This window comes from Notolabrus celidotus, chromosome 20 (genome assembly GCF_009762535.1).
Source record: "Notolabrus celidotus isolate fNotCel1 chromosome 20, fNotCel1.pri, whole genome shotgun sequence".
Classification (NCBI taxonomy): Eukaryota; Metazoa; Chordata; class Actinopteri; order Labriformes; family Labridae; genus Notolabrus; species Notolabrus celidotus.
The window spans coordinates 26,856,538-26,877,941 of record NC_048291.1 but is presented as its reverse complement, the minus strand read 5'-3'; the positions used below and the strand labels follow the sequence as shown (position 1 = coordinate 26,877,941).

At 39.3% G+C, this 21,404-nt stretch overlaps 2 protein-coding genes across 3 annotated transcripts; both read right to left on the bottom strand.

Annotated features, from left to right (window-relative positions):
• Positions 1–61: 61 nt before the first annotated feature.
• Positions 62–8,643, bottom strand: LOC117831856. The gene is made up of 5 exons (XM_034710743.1): positions 7,867–8,643; positions 4,852–4,911; positions 3,726–4,220; positions 3,532–3,642; positions 62–3,222 (listed from the first exon to the last, which is right to left on the bottom strand). The coding sequence occupies exons 2-5, from the start codon at positions 4,863–4,865 to the stop codon at positions 2,256–2,258; spliced, it is 1,587 nt and encodes a 528-aa protein (XP_034566634.1). The 5' UTR covers positions 4,866–4,911; positions 7,867–8,643; the 3' UTR covers positions 62–2,255.
• Positions 8,644–8,742: 99 nt separating this feature from the next.
• apol (apolipoprotein L) lies at positions 8,743–16,144 on the bottom strand. Of its 2 annotated transcripts, none has more exons than XM_034710741.1 (4): positions 15,765–16,144; positions 12,055–12,654; positions 11,859–11,981; positions 8,743–10,564 (listed from the first exon to the last, which is right to left on the bottom strand). In XM_034710741.1, the coding sequence occupies exons 1-4, from the start codon at positions 15,776–15,778 to the stop codon at positions 9,523–9,525; spliced, it is 1,779 nt and encodes a 592-aa protein (XP_034566632.1). In that variant the 5' UTR covers positions 15,779–16,144; the 3' UTR covers positions 8,743–9,522. The 2 variants fall into 2 exon arrangements, with proteins under 2 accessions (XP_034566632.1, XP_034566633.1); XM_034710742.1 differs by having other exon boundaries at positions 11,859–11,978; positions 15,765–16,143.
• Positions 16,145–21,404: the final 5,260 nt, after the last annotated feature.

Below are 21,404 nucleotides of genomic sequence, written 5' to 3'. Positions count from 1 at the left end.
AATTAAACAGTTTTAAACACATTCACCATTATTAATGGACATAAATGACACAGACAAGGACTTTGGGTACACTGTTTTATTATTATTTTTAATCAATAAAATGATTACAAGTGATTAAATAGGCGAGGAGACATGAACATAATAAAAAAAGTTGAATTACATGTAGGGTTGCCAACTTTCTCACTACCTAATAAGGGACAAGTGCACGGTGCTATGGTGGTGTGAGCATGATGTGTGAATTCAGCGTTCATGTTCTGATTCAACTGGAAATGCAGAAAGTGTGTATTTTCCCTTTAATCCTTACTGTATCATTATGTAACCTCATATGAATAAACCTCAAAGAAACCACAGTTTGGCTCTTTACATCAAAAACAGGCAAAAGAAAAATTAAATGCAAAAGAGGAGTATGACTCACCAAATATACTATCTTTGGATACTTTTTGCTCCTCTTGACCGACTCAAGCAGTCTTTTGTCCCTTTGCACAGCCAGAGAGAAGTCCTTATACGACAAGTCATAGTTTACAGATATTTGAAGTTTATTTTTGATCAGCTCTGTGCTGCATCTGTTTCTTGAGTCTGACCATTTAATGGCCTTCAGAGAGAAAATCATCTCCCCACTCTTTCGCAGGACTTGGCGCATTTGCGCTGTATACAACTGATGCTCGTGAGGTGGCCTGTGATTGGATGACAGGCGGTGGGATTGGCACATGATCCACTGTGGTTTAACCTGATCTAGGATCTGTGGAGTGCAGTCTGCTGTATTTACAATAATAGTCAATAGACGGGACAATTGAGATCCCGTATGAAACAAACCAATTTAGCCCAATATACTGGATGTCCCAGCTAATACGGGACAGTTGGCAACCCTAATTACATGTTTGAAGGATGTTTTCGGAATCAGAAAACTTCATTATGTGAGAGGTTAACTTGGTGATTTAAAGGTTTATAGTATTATTTACAGCAGAATAAGATTCTTTAATGCCTTTTTATTGCAGCATCATATCAAGCGGCAACCTCCAGTCTAAAAATATCCAATGCAGAAGTGCTAAAAACTGCAGTTCATCGAGGATCCGCTTGAGGCTGGCTCCGGAAGTACCAGAAACCACATACACACCCATTCAAAAAAGCCGATCTTTACAGCAGAAATAAACATGTTTACAGCCTGGTACAAAAGAAGAGTGTAGTCTGGATAGCTCATTTCTAGATCGTCACACACTGTGAGGGGGGTGAATTTTTTTCTAACACAGCAATTTTGAAGATATTAAGAGTCTTCCAATGAGAGGCACAGCTGACTAGATTGACAGGCAGGAACACTGTAGCTGTTGGCTAGGAGGCTCAAAGCCCGCCTCTTTACGTCACAATCGCTCGACAGCGGCAACATGGCTCCCACCGACGATTGACCTCCAAACAGAGCTTCAGAAACAGATGGGTAACGTCACGGATACTACGTCCATATTTTATACAGTCTATGTATTATATCAGCTTCACCTCAGCGTAGTATTAGAGCCTAGCATAAGGTATCAGAATCAGAAATTCGGTCATTGCATTTGCTCTTATACACAATAAAGAAGAATATTAAAGTATTAATAGAAAGTAAGAAATACATTCTGAATGAAAATTTAATTAAAAACTGTACAGAAGTGCAGAATATTTAGAATACCCTACTTACAATGTTTTGAAAATTTGAGTAAAATACGGACAAAGAGCAAATGGTAAGGATAATTTCAGTGTTTTTAGTCTATTCTCAAGAAATATGATGTTTCATACCATTGCTTTGCTGAATATATATGTTTGAGGTTGAACAGGAAAGGATCGCTGCAGCCCTTGTTCAAGTGTCTGAATGAAGTTAAGACCGAGTTCATAGTGTTTGGACATCTTCAACAGTTCGATGTGAACACTTTTGGTCCTCTAGCTCTAGCTGCTAGTATTCATCCTCCTGTTAAGAGGTGTTTATTTTGACAATGCTTTTAAATTTGACAAATTTCTTCTGTTGTTGCATATTCTTCCAGTTGAGACTGTCAGCTAAGATAAAGGCCTATTTCCCCTCTTTAAGACACAGGGAGAGTGAAACATGCCTTTATAACATCTTGACTATTGTGATTCTTTGTATGTGGGCTTGGAGCAGTCATCTCTTCAGTGCCTACAGCTTGCTCAAAATGCTGCTTGAGTTTAAAAATGTTGTTTTTAACACACAAGGCCCTCAATGGATTGGTGCCATCTTACTTAGCTGATCTTCTCCATGTTTATAGTACAGCTCAAGCACTGAAGTCAGCCAAACCAGCTATTGGGTAAAATGGCTTGAACAGAACAGCCATGTTTGCCTCTGACGTCAGCAGACCTTCACACAGGGAATCATGGATCTTCTCCCATGCGTTGATCTCTGAGCGCCAAAGTGCCGCTCTAGCCCTGATGGACTGCGAAAGTTTAGCCTCACTGCCTTTAGCCAGACTAACGCTGTCTTTACAGATGAAGAAGACATCCAGGCCGAGAAAAAACACATTAGCCCCGATGAGACCGGCTCTAGCCATCTTGGAGAGGGCGAGAGGCCCTCTAAGAGTCGCCTGCCCGATGTCTGGGATGTCTGCGACCACCCTGGGCACATTACGCAACACCTGACTCTCTTGAGCCGCCACCCTCCCAGCACTTTCAATCACTTTCTGACTTTTCAACACCTCAACAGCAGAGGCTGTATCAAAAAGAGAATCAATGCCATTTCCAATCGTACAAAGTCTACCAGCAATCTTGCCAACCCCCATAGCCACTTCTGTCTGACTGACTTCTATTTGGACAGCTTGAGTGGTGACCTCGCTCAGACAATCATGGAGATGTTGCACATCCTCCATAAACGTCTGGAGCAATCTGTTCGCTTTCTTCAGTTGTACATGGTTTACTCCAATTTCTGTTCCTACCTTAGTTATGCCTATAACTCCACTGGCAATACCACATCCTATCCCACCAAAAGTAAGACCTAGCGACACTCCAGCTGTTACAGGAGCCAACGCCAAACCAATAATGGTGAGTATGTCTCCAATCACCCCCAATGAGTTGCCCGCAACGCTGGTGATCTTTCCGTCCTTGTTAACAGAGTTCAGCAGATCAGCAATCTTCTCCTGGTCCTCGAGGAACTGCAACATCTTGGGCAGCAGCTTGGTGAACTCTTTGATAAAGCCAGTACATGACACTTCCTGGAACAAGAACACCAGCCTGAAGTCCGAGTCCATCCTGATGGAGAGGGACAGGAAATGATCACGCAGATGTTTCATACTTTTTTTTAAGTAAGGAGAGGAGGAAATATTTATTTGAGCTTGAGGATGAAAACTATGATGTTAAATTTGAATAAAATGCTAAGATTATTCTCAGAAAACAAACAAAAATTAAAAAAATTAAAAAAGTAGGAGTTTTCAGATTTAAATCTGAATTACACAAAAATGGATTGTACTTAAGATTCTGAAAAATGACCTGATACTCGGTTTACACAAATTTACAGAAATGCGTGCCCATAACAGACAACATGTGTAATAGCCTGCTCACCTGATGTCAGTAAGATGATTAATATGAAGAAGCATCCTTTGAATGTCATCTTCAGAGAATGTCTCATCCAGGTTTACGACGATGTTTGGAGATGGTCCCAGAGGAAGATGACTGAAGAGGGGAAAAGTTTTCTGTCATTCCAGATTAATATATGAAATAACTGCATGAAAAACAGAGCAAAAGGACCTCAATACCTGATCTTTAAGTCCTCACAGATCCTTGCGGTGGTCTGGATGTATCTATCCAGCTGATATGCCAGCACTTCCACATTCAGCACTTTGGGAAGGAAGAAGGCTTGTGCATCTCTTTTGAACTCAAGCAGCAGAGGGCAGATCTGTCGTGCAGCGATAATAACAGCCTGAACATGCTCCAGACTGACCTCCTCTGGCAGATGTAACACCTGGTTCCCCTCGATGTACACATGAAGAGAGGTGACCGCCAGCTTCTCTACTGCATCCAGGAAGAGGTCCAGCTTCTCCAGGCCGACCAGAGTGTCCATCAGCACAGCTTCCAGCTCCTTCTGCTGTTTTTCAGGTTTGTGATTGGAGGTCTTAAAGTCCTTCATTTTGGACACTTCTGCAGTCCTTCTATCTGTCCAATCAGAGATGCCCTCAGTGAATCCTTTCACCGTGTTGATGTGGACCAGGGTTTCTGTGGTGTAGCTGCACAAGATCTCCTGCAGCTTGTCTCTGTGACACAAAAGATAATTGTCTGTGGATCAGTTCTGCACCAAGAAGTGATCTGGTAAAGCAAAATAAAGGAAGACAAAGAGTTTGCCAATCTTTATTCTGGTGTTCTTATTTGCTTTGAAGGTCATCAAGGCACGTATATTGATTTTAGCCTGTTTCATAACACACTCAAATTCCTCACAGTAGCTTTAAGATGAAATAAAATATCATTTAGTTGAAGATCAGCCTACAGATGTTTGTAGCTCACCTGTTTTTGTAACCACAAGGGGAAGTTCAGCTGTAACATGAGGGTTGACTTCAAAGGAAAAACACACTCTATGTATTTTGATAATGTAAACGTGATTTTAACACCCTTTTTTCACCCTTATGATTAATATAGTTACAGCATCTTAAAACAGTCACAAAATAACAATAAATTACGAGAAAAATCAAAAAGACTTCAAGATAAGGATGAAATTAATGTCTACAACAAGAAGACGAGCAAGGAAATAAAACACACAAGAATGTAAAACACATCAATAAGACTCAACAAAATACACAAGAGGGGGAAAAGGACAGAAAAGACACATGAAGAGAAACAGAACAAAAACAAAGAGTCATTTTCTGTAGCTCAAAGATTATAACTCTTTACCTTTCAGTAGACATTTTCTCCTTCGACTGTCTTCAGTCACCCTGAAGTTCTTTATGTGACCTATAGCATAAATAGCACAATGATATTACTCGTGCAGGTAGACAACAGGGCAGGATGGCTGAGCGTAAATGGAAGAAAGACAAGCTCCAGGTGTCGTATACTTGTTTTAAAGAAAGCTGGAGGAGATATCAGAGGATTGTCAAAGTTGAAAAGACCAAAGTTTCTCTGATATCGTTTCAAGAAATTTCAATAATCCCTGTGTTCTTTTTAAAACAGTTGATTCAATTCTTAAGACTGATCAATCCACTTGTTTAGAAGCTTCTTCTCAGGTCTGTGAGAATTTTCTTACATTTTTTGTTGACAAGGTCTCCAAAATAAGGGCCCACATCTCCCCCTTCTTATGACCCTTCCACAACTGTTACATCCACTGCTGTTTTTGACCATTTTGAACCTGTGTCACTTTCTGCTCTACGAAAAAATTGTAGCAAAATTGAAACCTGCATGCTGCCCCACTGACATTGTCCCAGCTTGCCTCTTTAAAAAGGTTTGGAACACTATTGGGCTAAATGTCCAATCAATCATAAACAGCAGTCTTGCTACATGTGTTGTACCAGCATATTTTTAACAAGCAGTTGTGGAACCAATTTGGACTCCTCTGTTTTATCTAATTTTAGACCCATATCGAAGCTTCCTTTTATTTAAAACATTTTAGAGAAAGCCGTGCTCATACAACTTCCGTCGTTTTTAATGAGCATGGCATTCTCAAGATCTTCCAATCTGGTTTTAAAGCATTTCACAGCACAGAGTCTGCATTTTTAAGAGTTTTTAATGATCTCTTATTGTCTACTGACTCTGGTGATGCTGCCATTTTAATGCTTATACTGTAGACCTAACTGCTGCCTTTAATACAGTTGATCACAACACTCTCATCTCTCGCCTTGGCACTGTGTGGGTTTTAAAAATACAGCCTTAGAGTGGTTTAGGTCTTATTTATCACGCAGGGGTGCTACCAGATATTCTGGGCCCCACATTAGGTCCCAGCAACCACTTCACTCCTGTAAACTACCCCAACTCTCAAAACACAACACTGTGCAGATATGCAACACTCTCATACATGTCTCTTAACACCATTATAGCCTATAACTTGACTTAATATAACCTAAATATACAGTTACCAAATAAAATTGATAAAGGCACTATGCAGGTTCAGGGTACAGTCATGCAGTAGGTTACAAATAATTGCTAAAAGTTTGTTTGTATTGATTAATTGTCAGTTAAAACTGAGAAACAGAAGCTCTACTAAAACAGAGTCTGTCTGAATGTGACTTTATTTAGCCAAAAACATGAAAAAATAAAAAACAATTGTCATCAGTAACTGAGTATTCTCTTATATCGACAGGTAAATTATTTGATATTGAAACATATTAACTGATATTTTCATATTTTAGGGCCCCTGTCAGCCTTTATAATCGTCCTAACTTCGCAGTGAATCATACCTATCCCTTTTCATTCTTCCTCATTTAAAAAAGTAAACTTGTTTTTTGTTATTTGAATAAAATTAAATATGCAGCTGCGTGCAACAGCTGTTGAGAGACAGACAAAGTAAGCTCAACTTCCCCACAAGGACGTCCGTTTGCAAATGAAACGCCTAGAATAAACATTTCATGATAACAAGGTGCGAAATATTTCAGCTCACACTGTTCAGTAATTTCCCACAAAGCATTCACGGGGTTTTTAATGCCACTGAATGACTTACAGTCATCTTTAATGAGGGAAAATGTAAAAGAACACTTTTTTAAATGTATACTTATTGAGCCCTGTCTTGATGCCAGACAGAACAGGCCTGGGTGCAAAGAGCCATGGCTTCAAGGATTAAAGGACTCATGTCTCAGCAGGATGCAGAAAAACTCGTCCATGCATTTATCTTTAGCAGACTAGACTACTGTAACGGGGTCTTTACAGGACTCCCTAAAAAGTCCATCAGACGGCTGCAGCTCATACAGAATGCTGCTGCTCGAGTCCTAACAAGGACCAAAAAAGTAGACCACATTACTCCAGTTCTTAGATCTCTACACTGGCTTCCTGTCTGTCAGAGAATAGACTTTAAAATCCTGCTGATGGTTTATAAAGCACTGAATGGTTTAGGCCCAAAATACATTGCTGATCTGCTACTACTTTATGAACCACCTGGACCTCTGAGGTCATCAGGTACTGGTCTGCTTTCAGTTCCTAGAGTCAGAACGAAACATGGTGAAGCAGCGTTTAGTCATTATGCACCACATATCTGGAACACACTCCCTGAAAGCTGCAGGTCTGCTCCAACTCTCACCTCTTTTAAATCAAAGACTAAGACTTTTTTATTTACCTCTGCCTTCCTATCTTAGATTATTTTAACCCACTTTAAATTAAAATTTTAATGTAATTTTTAATATATTTCTAATTTTCCTTTTCTTTTCTGTTTTATCATATTTGTCATTTTAATTATGTTCTTTTATGCCTGTCTGAATGTCTCCAATGCTTTTAATGTGTTAATGTAAAGCACATTGAGTTGCCCTCGTGTATGAAATGCGCTATACAAATAAAGCTGCCTTGCCTTGCCTTGCCTTCAATATATATGTTTAACATTTTCAAAAGTGCTTCAGGGTAAAAAAAAAAAAAAAAAAAAAGTTCTTCCTCTTCTTTCATGTTTGTTTTTTTCAGTTCAGTTCAACACAACATCCTCCTTGCTTTTCTCAGTAACTCTACATATCTAAGGATGAGTGTTTTTCTCATTTAATTCCGCGGTTAAACATAATACTTAAACTTTTATCATTTAAATGAAGACCAAACTACATTTTGTGAAGTGCATAAACTGTTTCTAAATCAGTGTTTCAGACACTCAAAGATATGTCTCTTTATCAGCACAGACTAAACTCCTTATAAACTCTTTGTATTCAAGACGCATTTTTTTCTATATAACTGCAACAGTTGCACAACATTTATTTAAAGTTTTTATACTTAAAGCAGAGGTTTTACCTTTCCGAGGGCTTCCTGCAGCGACTTCTTTACCTCCTCGTCAGAATGGCGCAGCTCAAATAACGTGATGTGTTTGCACCAGGTTTGCACAGGAGCTTTATTACTCGTGTTTGAAAAAAATAAAAAGATTTAATGTTTCACTTTTTTTAAGGCGAATGCTTAGAGCGTATGAAAAGGTCATTCAGGAATTTCCCTTGAGCTGTTTAATTTGTAATTTTAAAAAAAATGGCTTATTTCCAGCACAGGTAATATGAATCTGTCTCAATAACGAAAAACATATCGTCTTCAACTAATGTGTGTTTGGACTGTTTTTCTTTTTTCACATTAGAAGTCTAAATCGAAATCATTCTATGAACTTCTTAACCCTCATCCTTCTGCTGTGTTTATTAGTTATGAAGGCTGAAACATCGGTAAGGATAAAAGCTGCATGCAGGAAGGTGGTTTCCTGATGCTGCCTTCAAAGACTGTCGAAAAAATGAGTCTAATCTTAAAGATATCTCATTTAAAAATAGAGTGCATGCTGCTTAGCTTTCAACTTTTCTCAATCCTCATAAAGACACAACAGAAGTTCAGTGCAGACTGTTAAATGCATAATGTACACAGCTACTTGTAACTACTCTGTTAAAAAATCATGTATCTCAGGAAATGGCAGAGAGAAAGCATTAGGTTTTGTCTTTTCTATTCTCTCTGGGGTCTCACTCAGAGTTCTGGGTCCTATTAAAGCACACCACATTTTCTTTGTTTGGATATGAAGCCTTCATTTAGAGAAGAACGTCAAGTTTCAGACCCTGGAAGAAACCAGTATGATGTAATATAACATATACGTTTAAGGCTGAGTAAAAAGTCTAATCAGTAAATAAAATACATTCAGGCAGATATTGTTCCCCTTATTTTATTTGATTGTGCAAAAAAATGTGCATACAAAATTATACATTGAATAATACAGATGATACAGAATTTTTATTTACAATATTTTTTTATGACAGTGATAGCGACCCTCGTATTAAGACAATCACCCTTCAATTAGTCATTACATTTGTTCAGTAGATTTTTTAAACATAGGAGATATACATCACCAAACTTCATGAGGCATTATTTGAAACATGCTTACCAAGAGGTTCATAAAAGGACCTCGCACAGCTCAAAAAGTTGAAGCATTTACTGTATTTAGTAGTAAACCTATTGTGATTATATAGCGCACACAGTTGCCAATTCCTTTTACATTCATACACCGATGGCAGAGGAAGTGCACCGTAAAATTCTGTGTATGAGGCACACTCATAATACCGTTTTATTATCATCTAAAGAGTGAGAAAGGTATACGATTTGGCTTGAGGAAGCAAGCATTACTTCAATGTGCAAAGCAGGCTGGATACAGATCGAGGGAATCCAGTTTAACCCCTTTTTAATGTCTTTCCTCTTCATGAAACCATAATAATGCAGTTTTATAAAGTAAATAAATCTTGTGTAGTGCTGGTTTGATTGGTTGACTCCTCAGTTTGGGAGCAGAGGGGGTCGGCGTGAGTCTCTGTGATGGTGGACGGCAGGAGCAGAGATCAAACTGCCTCACTCTACCATTAATTCACATTTAAATGTATTACGTTTGATGACTTACATGGATTAGTGCTAGAGATTGTAAAACAGAATCTCTGAGATCTACATTATAGAACAAACTTTTCCTCCTTTCCCCTTGTTTTCATCCACCTCATCAGACGCTGTTGTCATTTTGAGTTCTGTTTGTTCCACCATCTCCATCTCCGGGTTCAGCGGCGTCTCCAGGACAGCTTTGTGTTCCTCTGACGTCAGCAGACCTTTGTTCAGGGTGTCGTGGATCTTCTCCCACGCCTGGATCTCTGAGCGCCAAAGTGCCGCTCTGGCTCTGATGAACTGGGACACTTCGGTCTCGCTGCCTTTAGACAGACTGATGCTGTCTTTGCAGATGAAGAAGACATCCATGCCGAGGAAGAAGGCGTTGAGCCCGATGAGACCGGCCCTGGCGGATTTGGAGAGTGCGAGCGGGCCTTTGACAGCCGCCTGCCCGATGTCTGGGATGTCTGCGGCCACTTTGGGAACGTTACGTAGAGCTTTACTTTCCTGAGCCACCACCTTACCGGCAGTCACAACCAACTCCTCACTCTTCATCACTTTCACAACAGAGGCTGAAGCAATGAGGGAATCAATGCCTCTCACTGTAGCACCAGCTTTGGTTGCCATCCTGCCGACTCCAACGACCACATCCATGTGACTTTCTTCTATTCTGGCGACTGTTTGAGAGCTGACCTCCTCCAGACGCTCTTGGAGACTCTGCACATCCTCCATGAACCTCTGGAACACCTCCCTGGCTTTCTTTTGCTGCGTCGTGTTCACGCCGAGCTCTGTTGCAGTGGTGACGACACCATTGACCCCACTGGTGACGCTGAGTCCCACCCCGGCCATGGTAAGACCCAGAGACGCTCCAAGTGTTACAGGAATCAACGCCAAACCAATGATGGAGAGGATGCCTCCGACCGCCCCCACTGAGCTGCCCACCACGCTGGAGATCTTTGCTCCTTTGTTCATGGAGTCCAGCTGAACGGCTGTGGCCTCCAGCTCATCCAGAGACTGCAGCATCCCGGGCCGACGATCGCTGAACTCATCCAGGAAGCCGGAGCAGGACTTCTCCTGAAACAGGAACACCAACCGGAAGGACTGGTTCATCCTGATAGAGAGAAAAGAGGAAATAATGAAAGAGTGTACTGGATGTGACTTCTGTTTATATTTACAGGAACAAGCCAAGAGGCGAGAAGAAAAACTAAAACCCACATGAGCCACAGAAAAGCAGAAGGAGCTACTCCTTTATACATCCCCCAAAGGGGAAATTCATGGAGTTACAGCAGCAAATAAGAAGGTAAATGTAAAGTTCAAGAATTTCAACAAGAATATATATATATAGAAAAGAAATGTCCATCAGAGACGACAGCTTGGCCATCACTTTCCTGTCAGCCTCTATAAGTTGTGCGTGAAACATAAACCACACACAAACACAAACACATCAGCATCTTCACATGAAAACTACTAACAAGCTACAGCAGCATTGTGCTAACATTTATACACACAAGTCATTCAGATTTATCCTTTTTGAGCCATAAAAGTCTCTAAAATATACAATTAACTTGGTGTTTATTCTTTTTATTTTTCTGTTCTGTTTTATTATTATTATAATTATTATTATTATTATTATTTTTATTTTTAGCCATTTTATTCTATTTGATCTATTTTAAATATATATTTTTTATCTTCTCTACTTATATATTTTTAATTTCAAATAATAATTATTATCATTGTTATTGTTATTATTATTATTATTATTATTATTGCCATTTTTATTTATTTAAAATAAATATATATTTTTTATCTTTTTTATTTATTTTTTCTGTTTAAAATTATTATTATTATTTTTTTTATTATTATTTCTGCCATTTATTATTATTTTAAATATTTTTTTTTTATCATCTCTATTTATTTATTTTTTATTTCAAATCATTATTATTATTGTTGTTTTTTGTCAGTAACTTATTGATTCACATCCCTATTTATTTTTTTGTTTTCTTATTCAAGAAAAACAACACTTGCCTACATTGTTTACATTCATCTTCTTTATATAATGTGTATAAATTAAAAAAAACAGACCTTTAAAAATATATATAAATAACATTCAGAGGATTTTAAGATATTTTATTTAATATGAGAACATTTAAACCTGATGCTGCTGCTAGGAAATAAAAATTAGACATCTTTATAAGATTATTCACAAATCTATCCACCTGATGCAGAACTCAGCGCTAACCTTAGAGCCGTGGTCTTTGCTCTGTTTATTTAAACAAATTTTAGACTGAGTTGCAGTTCCTTATAACACATGTATGTCATTATGCAACATGTAAATAAAAATCTTTTGCATGTGTAATGCTCTAAATAATAAAACCCTGCACACAGCATTAAAGCTTCATGCTCACCTGATGTCATCCAGCTGATTGACGTGATAAAGCATCCTCTTAACGTGGTCTTCAGTCAGATCCACGTTCAGGTCGGCCCAGATTTTCTTGCTCATCTTCAGGTTAAAGTTGCCGTACACGCTGCTGAAGAAACAGAAACATCAGTACTGACTTTAACAGACTTCAGACACATTACACCAAAGGGACGTCAGTTTACCTCTTCTTTATCAGCCCACAGATCCTGGCGGTGGTCTGGATGTATTTGTCCAGCTGATACGCCAGCACTTCCACATTCTGCAGCTGAGGACGGAAGAAGTCTCCTGCATCTCTTTTGAACTCCAGCAGCAGAGGGCAGATCAGTCGTGCAGCGAGGATGACGACCTGGACGTCCTGCAGTTTGACCCCTTTTGGCAGATTTAACACCACCTTCTTCTCCTTTGAGAACACGTGAAGTGAGGTGACTGCCAGCTTCTCCACCGCGTCCAGGAAGCAGTGGAGCTTCTCCAGCTCTAACAGCGTCTCCTTCAGCACAGCTTTCAGCTCCTCCACCAGCTCTTCACGCCTGCTCCGTGCAGACCCCTGCGTCACCTTGCTCTTCATGTACTCCAGGAAGGCTTCTCCTTTGTTCTCTGATTGGGTGACATGACCGAAGCCGAGGTCGATGCCGTCCGCTCTTTCTTTGATGTCCGTTATCATGTTCAACTCTGACTCCATGCCGAGCATCCATTTAGGGTTCCTCTCGCAGAATCTGGTGACGGTGTCGATGTAGATGAAGGTGTCGGTGGTGTAGCGGCACAAAGCCTCCCGGAGTTCTTTTCTGTGAGAATTAAAATCCAGAGTGTGAGATTTTATTTATATACTTTATGGTGTCAATATTGTTCCTACATAAGACACATCTCTGACAGGTTCAAACCTTGTAACTGTTGTTACCCTTCACTCATACAAAATCAGAAAATAAATTATATATATATTTAAAAAAGAAGGGTAGGAGACGCTTATAAGAAGAGGTTGATGTGAGTGCATGTAGATATCAAACATTGTAGATGTATTCATAAACAATCACATATTTATAAGCATCTTTAATTTCATGTTCTACGTCTAGTTAAGTCATCATAATCACCACCATAACCATAGGAGAGAAAAATAAATACAAATAAAAAAAACATAAATAAATAACCAAAACATGAGATATAGACTTCGATATTTCATATTCTTATATAACCCTCCTATTAAGGTTCCTCATTTCAACACTGAAAGTGTATTTATATATTTTTAAAGATGTTTATTTGAATTTTAAGTCATCACATAAAGAAGATGAACAAAAACAACTGAAAGTGTTGTTTTTCTTGTATAAGAAAACAAAAATAAGGAGGTAAGTAAATAAATTAGTTAATGAAAAAATAATAATAATAATTTCAAATAATATAAATAAATAGAGAAGAGAAAAATATATTTGACATAAATAAAATGAATAAAAAATGGCAAAAATAAATACAAATAATAATAATAATAATGATAAAAAAACTGAAACATTTCTAAAGCTTCTTAACATGAAATATTTCCATTTGAACTTCAATCAGTTTGACATAACATTACGTTTCTTCATATCCTGTCCTTGCTTTAAAAGAGAGAAACCCATCTTTTTTCAAACAGTTTTAATTTTTATTCATTCTATAAGTTACCTTTACCATCGACTCAAGTAAAAGTTCTCTTTCTAACAACTTGTAGACCTTTGGAGGTTCCATTGTTTTCCATTTTCTTGTAATTTGCTTGAATGCTTGCCTTTATAGTCCTTTAGGACGTGCTCCCAGGAGTATATTTTATTTTCCTACGTTGCCTGCTTTACCTAACATGTGCTCAATTTCATTTAGTACATCTGACCAATAGGTTTGAATTTTTCTGCTTGTGAAAAATATGTGTGTGATCTGCATTATTTTCCCCACATCCTCTCCAGCAACTGGCACCACTTTGTGCATACCTTGATATAATAGATGGTGTTCTAAAATACCTTACATTTATTTTCCATGCATACTCCTGCCAATACGGTGATCTTATAGCAGTAAATGTCCTCAACACTCTGGTTCTAATCTGCAGAGTGTGAGATTTTAATAATAATAATAATAATAATAATAATGCATTTTATTTATAGGCGCCTTTCTTGACACTCAAGGTCACCTTACAACATTAAAACAAACAGAGTTTAAATAACAAACAGTAAATAAAACACAATTTAAAAAGTTTGAAGTGAATGGACAGAGGAGTTGTGGTCAGATGGAGTAAGCCAGTTTAAACAGATGGGTTTTGAGTTTGGATTTAAAATGTGGGAGTGAGTCAGTGTTACAGAGGTCAGGTGGGAGAGAGTTCCAGAGCTGGGGATCAGAGCGGCTGAAGACTCTGCTCCCCATGGTAACAAGGCGAGCAGGGGGGGACAGTGAGGTGGACGGAAGAGGAGGATCTGAGGGTGTGTACGGATGTGGCAGTATGGAGGAGGTCAGAGAGATATGGAGGGGCGAGGTTGTGTTTGGATTTGAAGGTGAGGAGAAGTATTTTGTAGTTGATCCGGTCTGTGATGGGGAGCCAGTGGAGCTGTTGCAGGATGGGTGTGATGTGGTGGATGGAGGCGTTGCGTGTGATGATACGGGCGGCTGAGTTTTGAACCAGTTGTAGTTTATGGAGGGTTTTGTGTGGGAGGCCAAACAGAAGGGAGTTGCAATAGTCCAAACGGGAGGTGACGAGGCTGTGAACATGAATGGCGGTGGAGTGGGGAGTGAGGGAAGGACGGAGACGGTTAATATTGCGTAGGTGGAAGTAGGCAGACCGGGTGACGTGGTTGATATGGGAGGTGAAGGAAAGGGTGCTGTCGAGGATGACACCCAGACTCTTAACCTGAGGGGAGGGGAAGAGGGGCGAGTTGTTGATGGGAATAGAGAAGTTATGGAGTTTGTTTAATGTAGATTTTGTGCCAATTAGAAGAAGTTCAGTTTTATTGCTGTTTAATTTGAGGAAGTTTGAGGTGAACCAAGATTTTATTACAAGGAGACAGTTGGTTTTAAAGCTGCAGTTTGTTTTCATTCCAACTTTTATCTATTAGTTCTGCTTTCAGTCCCTAGAGTCAGAATGAAACATGGTGAAGCAGCGTTTAGTCATTATGCACCACATATCTGGAACACACTCCCTGAAAGCTGCAGGTCCGCTCCAACTCTCACCTCTTTTAAATCAAAGATTAAGACTTTTTTATTTGCCACTGTCTTCCTATCTTAGCTCATTTTAACTCACTTTAAATTAAAATTTTAATGTAATTTTTAATATATTTCTAATTTTCCTTTTCTTTTCTGTTTTATTATATTTGTCATTTTAATTGTGTTCTTTTATGCTTGTCTGAATGTCTCCAATGCTTTTAATGTTTTAATGTAAAGCACATTGAGTTGCCCTCGTGTATGAAATGCGCTATACTAATAAAGTTGCCTTGCCTTGCCTATCATGCTTTTGTTTCTCATTGAAGTTGCACAGCCTGACCAGCAGAGGTCGCCAGAGAACACACAACACCACAGAGACAAACTTTCTCCCAGCAGTAAGATTTAAGAGTTCAACTTCTATCATGATTATGCAACATTTAAAAAACTGAACACAATGTTTAATGAAAGAAACCTGTTACTATAAATTACAGTAGTGACTGATACACTGTCTGTATATGACCAAAACTCAAATAAAGTCTGTCCTCATTTTGAAAACACATTCAGTTCCTCATTCCTCAATAAAAACTTCAGGCATGAGACTCACAAACATGCATGAACACTGGGAGTTAAAAAGCCTTATAATAACATTTCTAATCACCATCATCAGACAGACATAATAAAACATATTGAACACACAATGAAACAAATGAAGCAGATTTTGAATGTTAAAAACAAACTTAGAGTCTCTCACCTGGACGCAGACATGTTGTTCTGTGATCTCTCCTCTAAGGTGTCTCCAGCCTCATCATACACTCACTCTCTGTGATTTGCTGCTGATCCCTCTCTCTCAGTGCTGGACTGAATCTGCAGAAATGACACGGAACTTCACGAGGTGCGGATCCACTCAGTTAGGTTTCGTTTTCCCGTCTCCACGTCACAAGGTGGAGCCGCGCGCGCTCAGGTGCTCACATACCTGACTCAATGCTCATTGGTTTCTACTGACAGGGGGAAACTTTGAGGTGGAGATGATTCACTGTGAGAAACAGGCAGGCAGAGCACACCACAGTCTCTGCTTGTTTACAGCAGTGCCATGTTTCTGAGCCATTTCCTGATGCTGCGTTCAAAGGCTGTCAGGAATATCTTACTCTCTAAACAAACACACAAGAGAGTGAGGAAGATGTTGTTTGTTTGCTAAAATGTTAAGTGGCAAATTAGTAATGGATACAGGAATTAAGTAGCCTCACTGAGATCCAGAAATCTGTCTTCATATTTAGTGTTTTGGGACAACAATGAGTTCAATTTGAGAATTTGTCTTCAATCAAAAGTTACTTTTAACCCAACTCCTGCACAAGTATCCAAACAAAATCTGTAACAGTTGATGAAACAAAACAAATGATTTGTTGTTTTAGGAAGACTAAACCTGGAAGTGTGGATATCTTTGCCTTATTTTCACTTTTTTGTACAGATTGAAAAAACAGAATCATGTAAATGAAAGTAGAAATGCTTGCAGATTAATTGCAATACATTAAGACAAAGCCAAGCTAACTTCTTCCACCTGTTTACATTGTTTGTGCTAAGCTAATAGGCTGCTAGCTTCATATCTAACACATAATTTAATAATATTAATCCTCTGATCTAACTTTCCAACAGAAATAAAGTAGAGTATCATAATTTACAAAGTATTGCAGTGTTCTCAAACCACCAAACCCACACACACACACACACACACACACACACACACACACACACACACACACACACACTCTTGGCCTAACAGTGGCTCTATTCAGCTCAGCTGATTACCACGTGGCACATAGAAAGAAAGAAGAAATAACCCTTTCTTTACTCTGATGAATATTAAATTGGAAATCGTGTCTGTAATGGTTCCTCTGATTATGTATTTATGGGTTATGGATTTCCAAAGTTTGATCCAAAAGACAAAACAACAAGTGAATGAAACTAGTTAATATTGGTGTATGTATTTGATGCTTTATTTGATGCTGTTTACAAGAACTTTAACTCAGTAGCATGTAGGGCTGTAGCCAGTGGTGTACTCAGGGGGGGGGCGGCGTGTTAAACTGCCCCCTTGGATTCCTCTGTAGTAAATAAAACATCAAAATTGTCTTCTCCGCTGCCCTTTCAGTGGAAAACACATGAAAAAAGTCTCTCTGGATTCCTCTCCAATGTATGAAATGTAAAAAAAAAGTGCCCTCTTGAATGCAAAAATACGCCCTGGATGCCTTACAGTCAATTGAATGTTAAAAAGCACCCTTTGGGTTCCTTTTCGTTGGGTTGAATGCACAAAAATGCCTTTTGGATGCCCCCCCAGTGAATTAAATGTAAAAAATGTGCCCTCTAGTTTCCCATTTAGTTTATCATGATATGCTAGTTTATGTTAATTATGTAATATAATCAATAATATAGAAATATATCAATATTTTTGTGTTTTACTTGTTCATGATTCAAATTTCCACCACAAGTGGTCACACAAATATTCACCACGATTCAGGGAATTAAGTGTGAGATGCTCAAAATGTTCCAGGGGAGAGGACCCTGAGACCCCCTTCCTGTTACCTCTGCATCAATACATTTTAATTCATGCTAAACTGTGAGAACCAGGGGGGGGTTTTCGCCCCTGCCCCTCAAACAACCTGAGGACATCACTGGCTGTGGCTAATTTTTACCCCTTTGTTTACAAGTCAACACTTAAATCAACACCTGTGCAGTTTAGAGTGTGAATAAACTGCAAAGACAGTTTAACTGTAAAATAACTGTTGTTCATTTTAGGGGACAATTTCAAAGTTAAGTGGAGTGTTGCAACCATGATTTGTTTCAATCATTCTCTTAGTCTGACTGTTTTAGTGCTTTATTGTGTACCTTTCTCTGCACCTTTTAGCTAAACATTATCATCATGGCACTGGGGCTTGGACGTGTGTGTTTATATGTGTGTCTATGTGTGTGTTTATGTGTGTGTAGGAAGGTTTGCACGTCAAAACGATCACTCAGCCGCACTCAGATCAGCGCAGACAGTCGGGGATCAGCGTGGAAAGGCTGCTGACATGGCAGTGTGCTCACACACGCTACACAACAGCATAACAACATTAGAACACACAGCAGAACATGCAACGGGACACCGAGTGACACAACTGAAAACACAGCAGAATACACCGTGACACCGCAGAACATACAATGATACAGCACGCTACAGCAGACAGTGACAAACAGAGCTGCCACTAACTTCAGGAACAAACAAATGACATAAAATGTTGATTAAATAATTATTTATTCATCCAGATGGAAAAACAGTCCTTCTAATTTCATGAATTAGAGTGTTTCATATCAGAGGTTCCAATCAGCACCAAACTTAACATTATAGTTCAGTTAGTTTGCTTTTTTCGCATTTAAATTCACATTTTCATTCATAGATAAGCAAAAAAACAACATTTTGCTGTTTGCATTTTCAATCAAAGCATCAAATAACTGCAGCACCTTAAGAGGCCTTCTGTCCTGTGAGTCTGTTGACATTTTGCTCTCTCTAACCCGGTCCTTCAACACTATCAAAGCAACCATACTGTGTTCAGTGGCGGTTCTAGACCAATTTTACTGGGGGGGCCAGGCTGGGGCCAAGGGTGTTGTCAGAGGGACACATTCAACCCTGACAAAAGAGACTGAGAAGGGCGAGGACCAGTTGAGACCAAACTGGCAAAACATCAGTGCATCCCTTTATACTAGACATATATACTACTGTGTACTAGATCAACATGCAGACTGACAGCAGCTGTTTACACTCAACATGAGTCCCTTAGCACTCTAAGGGACTGGAACCAAGTGCCACTTGCATGTGTTCCACCTGTAACATCGGTGCGATACTGAAGCTTTTTTTTTATTGTATAATATTATTTTGGTGTGGAGGGGGGGGCCACAGGGGGGTCCAGGTTCAGTTCTACAGGGGCACTGGCCCCTGTTGGCCCCTCCCCAGAACCGCCACTGACTGTGTTTCTGTCTGTGTCTGTTTTCTTCAGTTTGGTAGACGTCTCTTTCATTCAGCTCTTTGTGTCGATGTGATGCAAGTAAGTTGAAGCGGCTAAGATTGAAACGTGTCGCAGAGACTAAGTGGTCTCGTGTTTGTGACCCGTCTAACCATAAATCAAAATCAAAGTCTGTTAAAGGTTTTTTAACTAAAGACTCGAAATAATTCAATACCAAAAAAGATCTAGAGATAGACAGATATGGTTTTTTTCAGGGCCGATACCGATTACTAGCAGTGAAGGAGGCCGATCACAGATATTTGGAGCTGGTGTTCATTTGCATTAAAAGGTAAAATATTTGCATCAAAATTTTGAATAATACAAACTCCAACACTTAACTTTGTTTAAACGCCTTTAAGCATATGTTTATTAAAAAGCTTTTCAGATTTGCAACATGTTAAAGGATTTTTTTTTACTTAGAGAATACACATACACATGACAACATCTTAAAGGCTGATTTATACTTATGCGTTAAATCAACGGCGTACCCTACGCCGGGGGTCCGCGTAGCTCCGAGGCCTACACACGTAGCTGATGTGCACCTCCTCCAAAATGTAACTCCCCATAGAGCCAACAACATGCTAATCCTGGTTAGTGCTCACTGAGTAGTTCCATGCATTTTTGTAAACAACCAAGATGGCTGCTGCTAATTCAAACAATTTTCAATCTGCTATTCAGTAAGCACCGAAAAAGCAACACATTAGTTGACTTTATATTCATAAATTAGGATTTAGATACTTAATAATGTAACGCCAAATGTCTTTTTATTGGATTAGAAGATGATTAATTGGGGCAACCAAGGCCTAGTGGTCTAAGTGCACCCCATACACAGAGGCTATAATCCTCGTTGCAGAGGTTGCTGGTTCAACTCCAAGCCACGACCATTTGCTGCATGTCTTCCCCCTCTTTCTTCTCCCCACATTTCCTGTCTCTCTTCAGCTGTCCTGTCAATAAAGGCAGAAATGCCCCAAAAATATAACTTTAAAAAAAAGGAAGATTAATTTAGATGTTAAGGCTGATTTATACTTCTGCGTTAAATCAACGGCGTACCCTACGCCGGGGGTCCGCGTAGCTCCCGTACCTACGCCGAGGCCTACGCACGTAGCTGACGTGCACCTCCTCCAAAATGTAACTACGCGTAGAGCCGACGCGGACCTCAAGCTCTGTGATTGGTCCGCTCGGCGGCTTTGTCTTTCCCGCATTTACAACACTTCCGGGATCCCGGACATCGTCCGTGTATTTCATCTCCTCCTCTCTATTCTTCATGTAATCATGTCTGTATGATAAACAGCAACATGTATCAGCTGTAGATTAACAGAACACGCTCTGAAACTCTGTGGAAAAGTAAACAGAGATCGTAGCGGGACCGGAAGCAGGCGACCGGCTATCAGAGAGACCACACTGCCCTCAGGCGTTTCGGCGGAGAATTGCTGCGCGTCACGGACACACCGACACACAAGTATGTGGTGCTCATGTCCGCGTCAGCCCCTGCTGCGTAGGGGAGACGCAGAAATATAAATCAGCCTTTAGTTTTAAAATTCTAACACACAGTACTGGGAGCTCCCGGGCTCAGCAGCATGTCTTATAAAGTTCAATGAAAACTTAAACAAATAAATAGCTCCCTAAAGTTTTCTACAGTAAATCAGGTTTTCCAATTTCAAATATAACTGAAATGTTAATCTGTCACTTATCTTTGTTTTAAAGGGATATTTCAGTGTTTTTTGATGTAGGGTTGTATGAGTTTTTAATCACTAGTAATTATAGGGGCTACAACGGATGCTGGTGATGAGAAACTGCAGGGAGATATTAGCCAAAATAACTCAGTTTTATATTGATCTCTGATGCCGATATATGTCAGAATAATAATAATCGGTCTATCCCTAATTAAAACCCACTCACCCTCTTTGCATGCCTCCCACCACACAACTGAACAGGTAGATAAAAGGTAAACCACACACATTAACCCAAAACTGGAAATGAAGTCAACCATAAGAAGGAAATAATCATGATTAACAAATAAGACATGAAAAATCATCATTATGGCCCTGACATAAGTTATAAGTGACATGCTGTTTACTGTTTTAGAATGCTAATAGAAGCTAACGTTTTGCCACAGTGTCAACAGGCTGAGGTGAAACCTGCTGAATCCCTTCCCTTGAATTCATTGATTTGATGTGTGATCCAGTGAAGGTTATTTTAAAAGATAAAGCCGAGCAGAGAATGTTTCCCAGCATAGAACCTGAAACAGACTTTTCTTTATGTAATACTTAAAAAAAGAAGCAAATCCAACCTCACTGACTCACTTTCTCTAATTTGCTTTCTTGGAAGGAAGAAACGTTTTAGTTCTATCGACCAGAGGACCC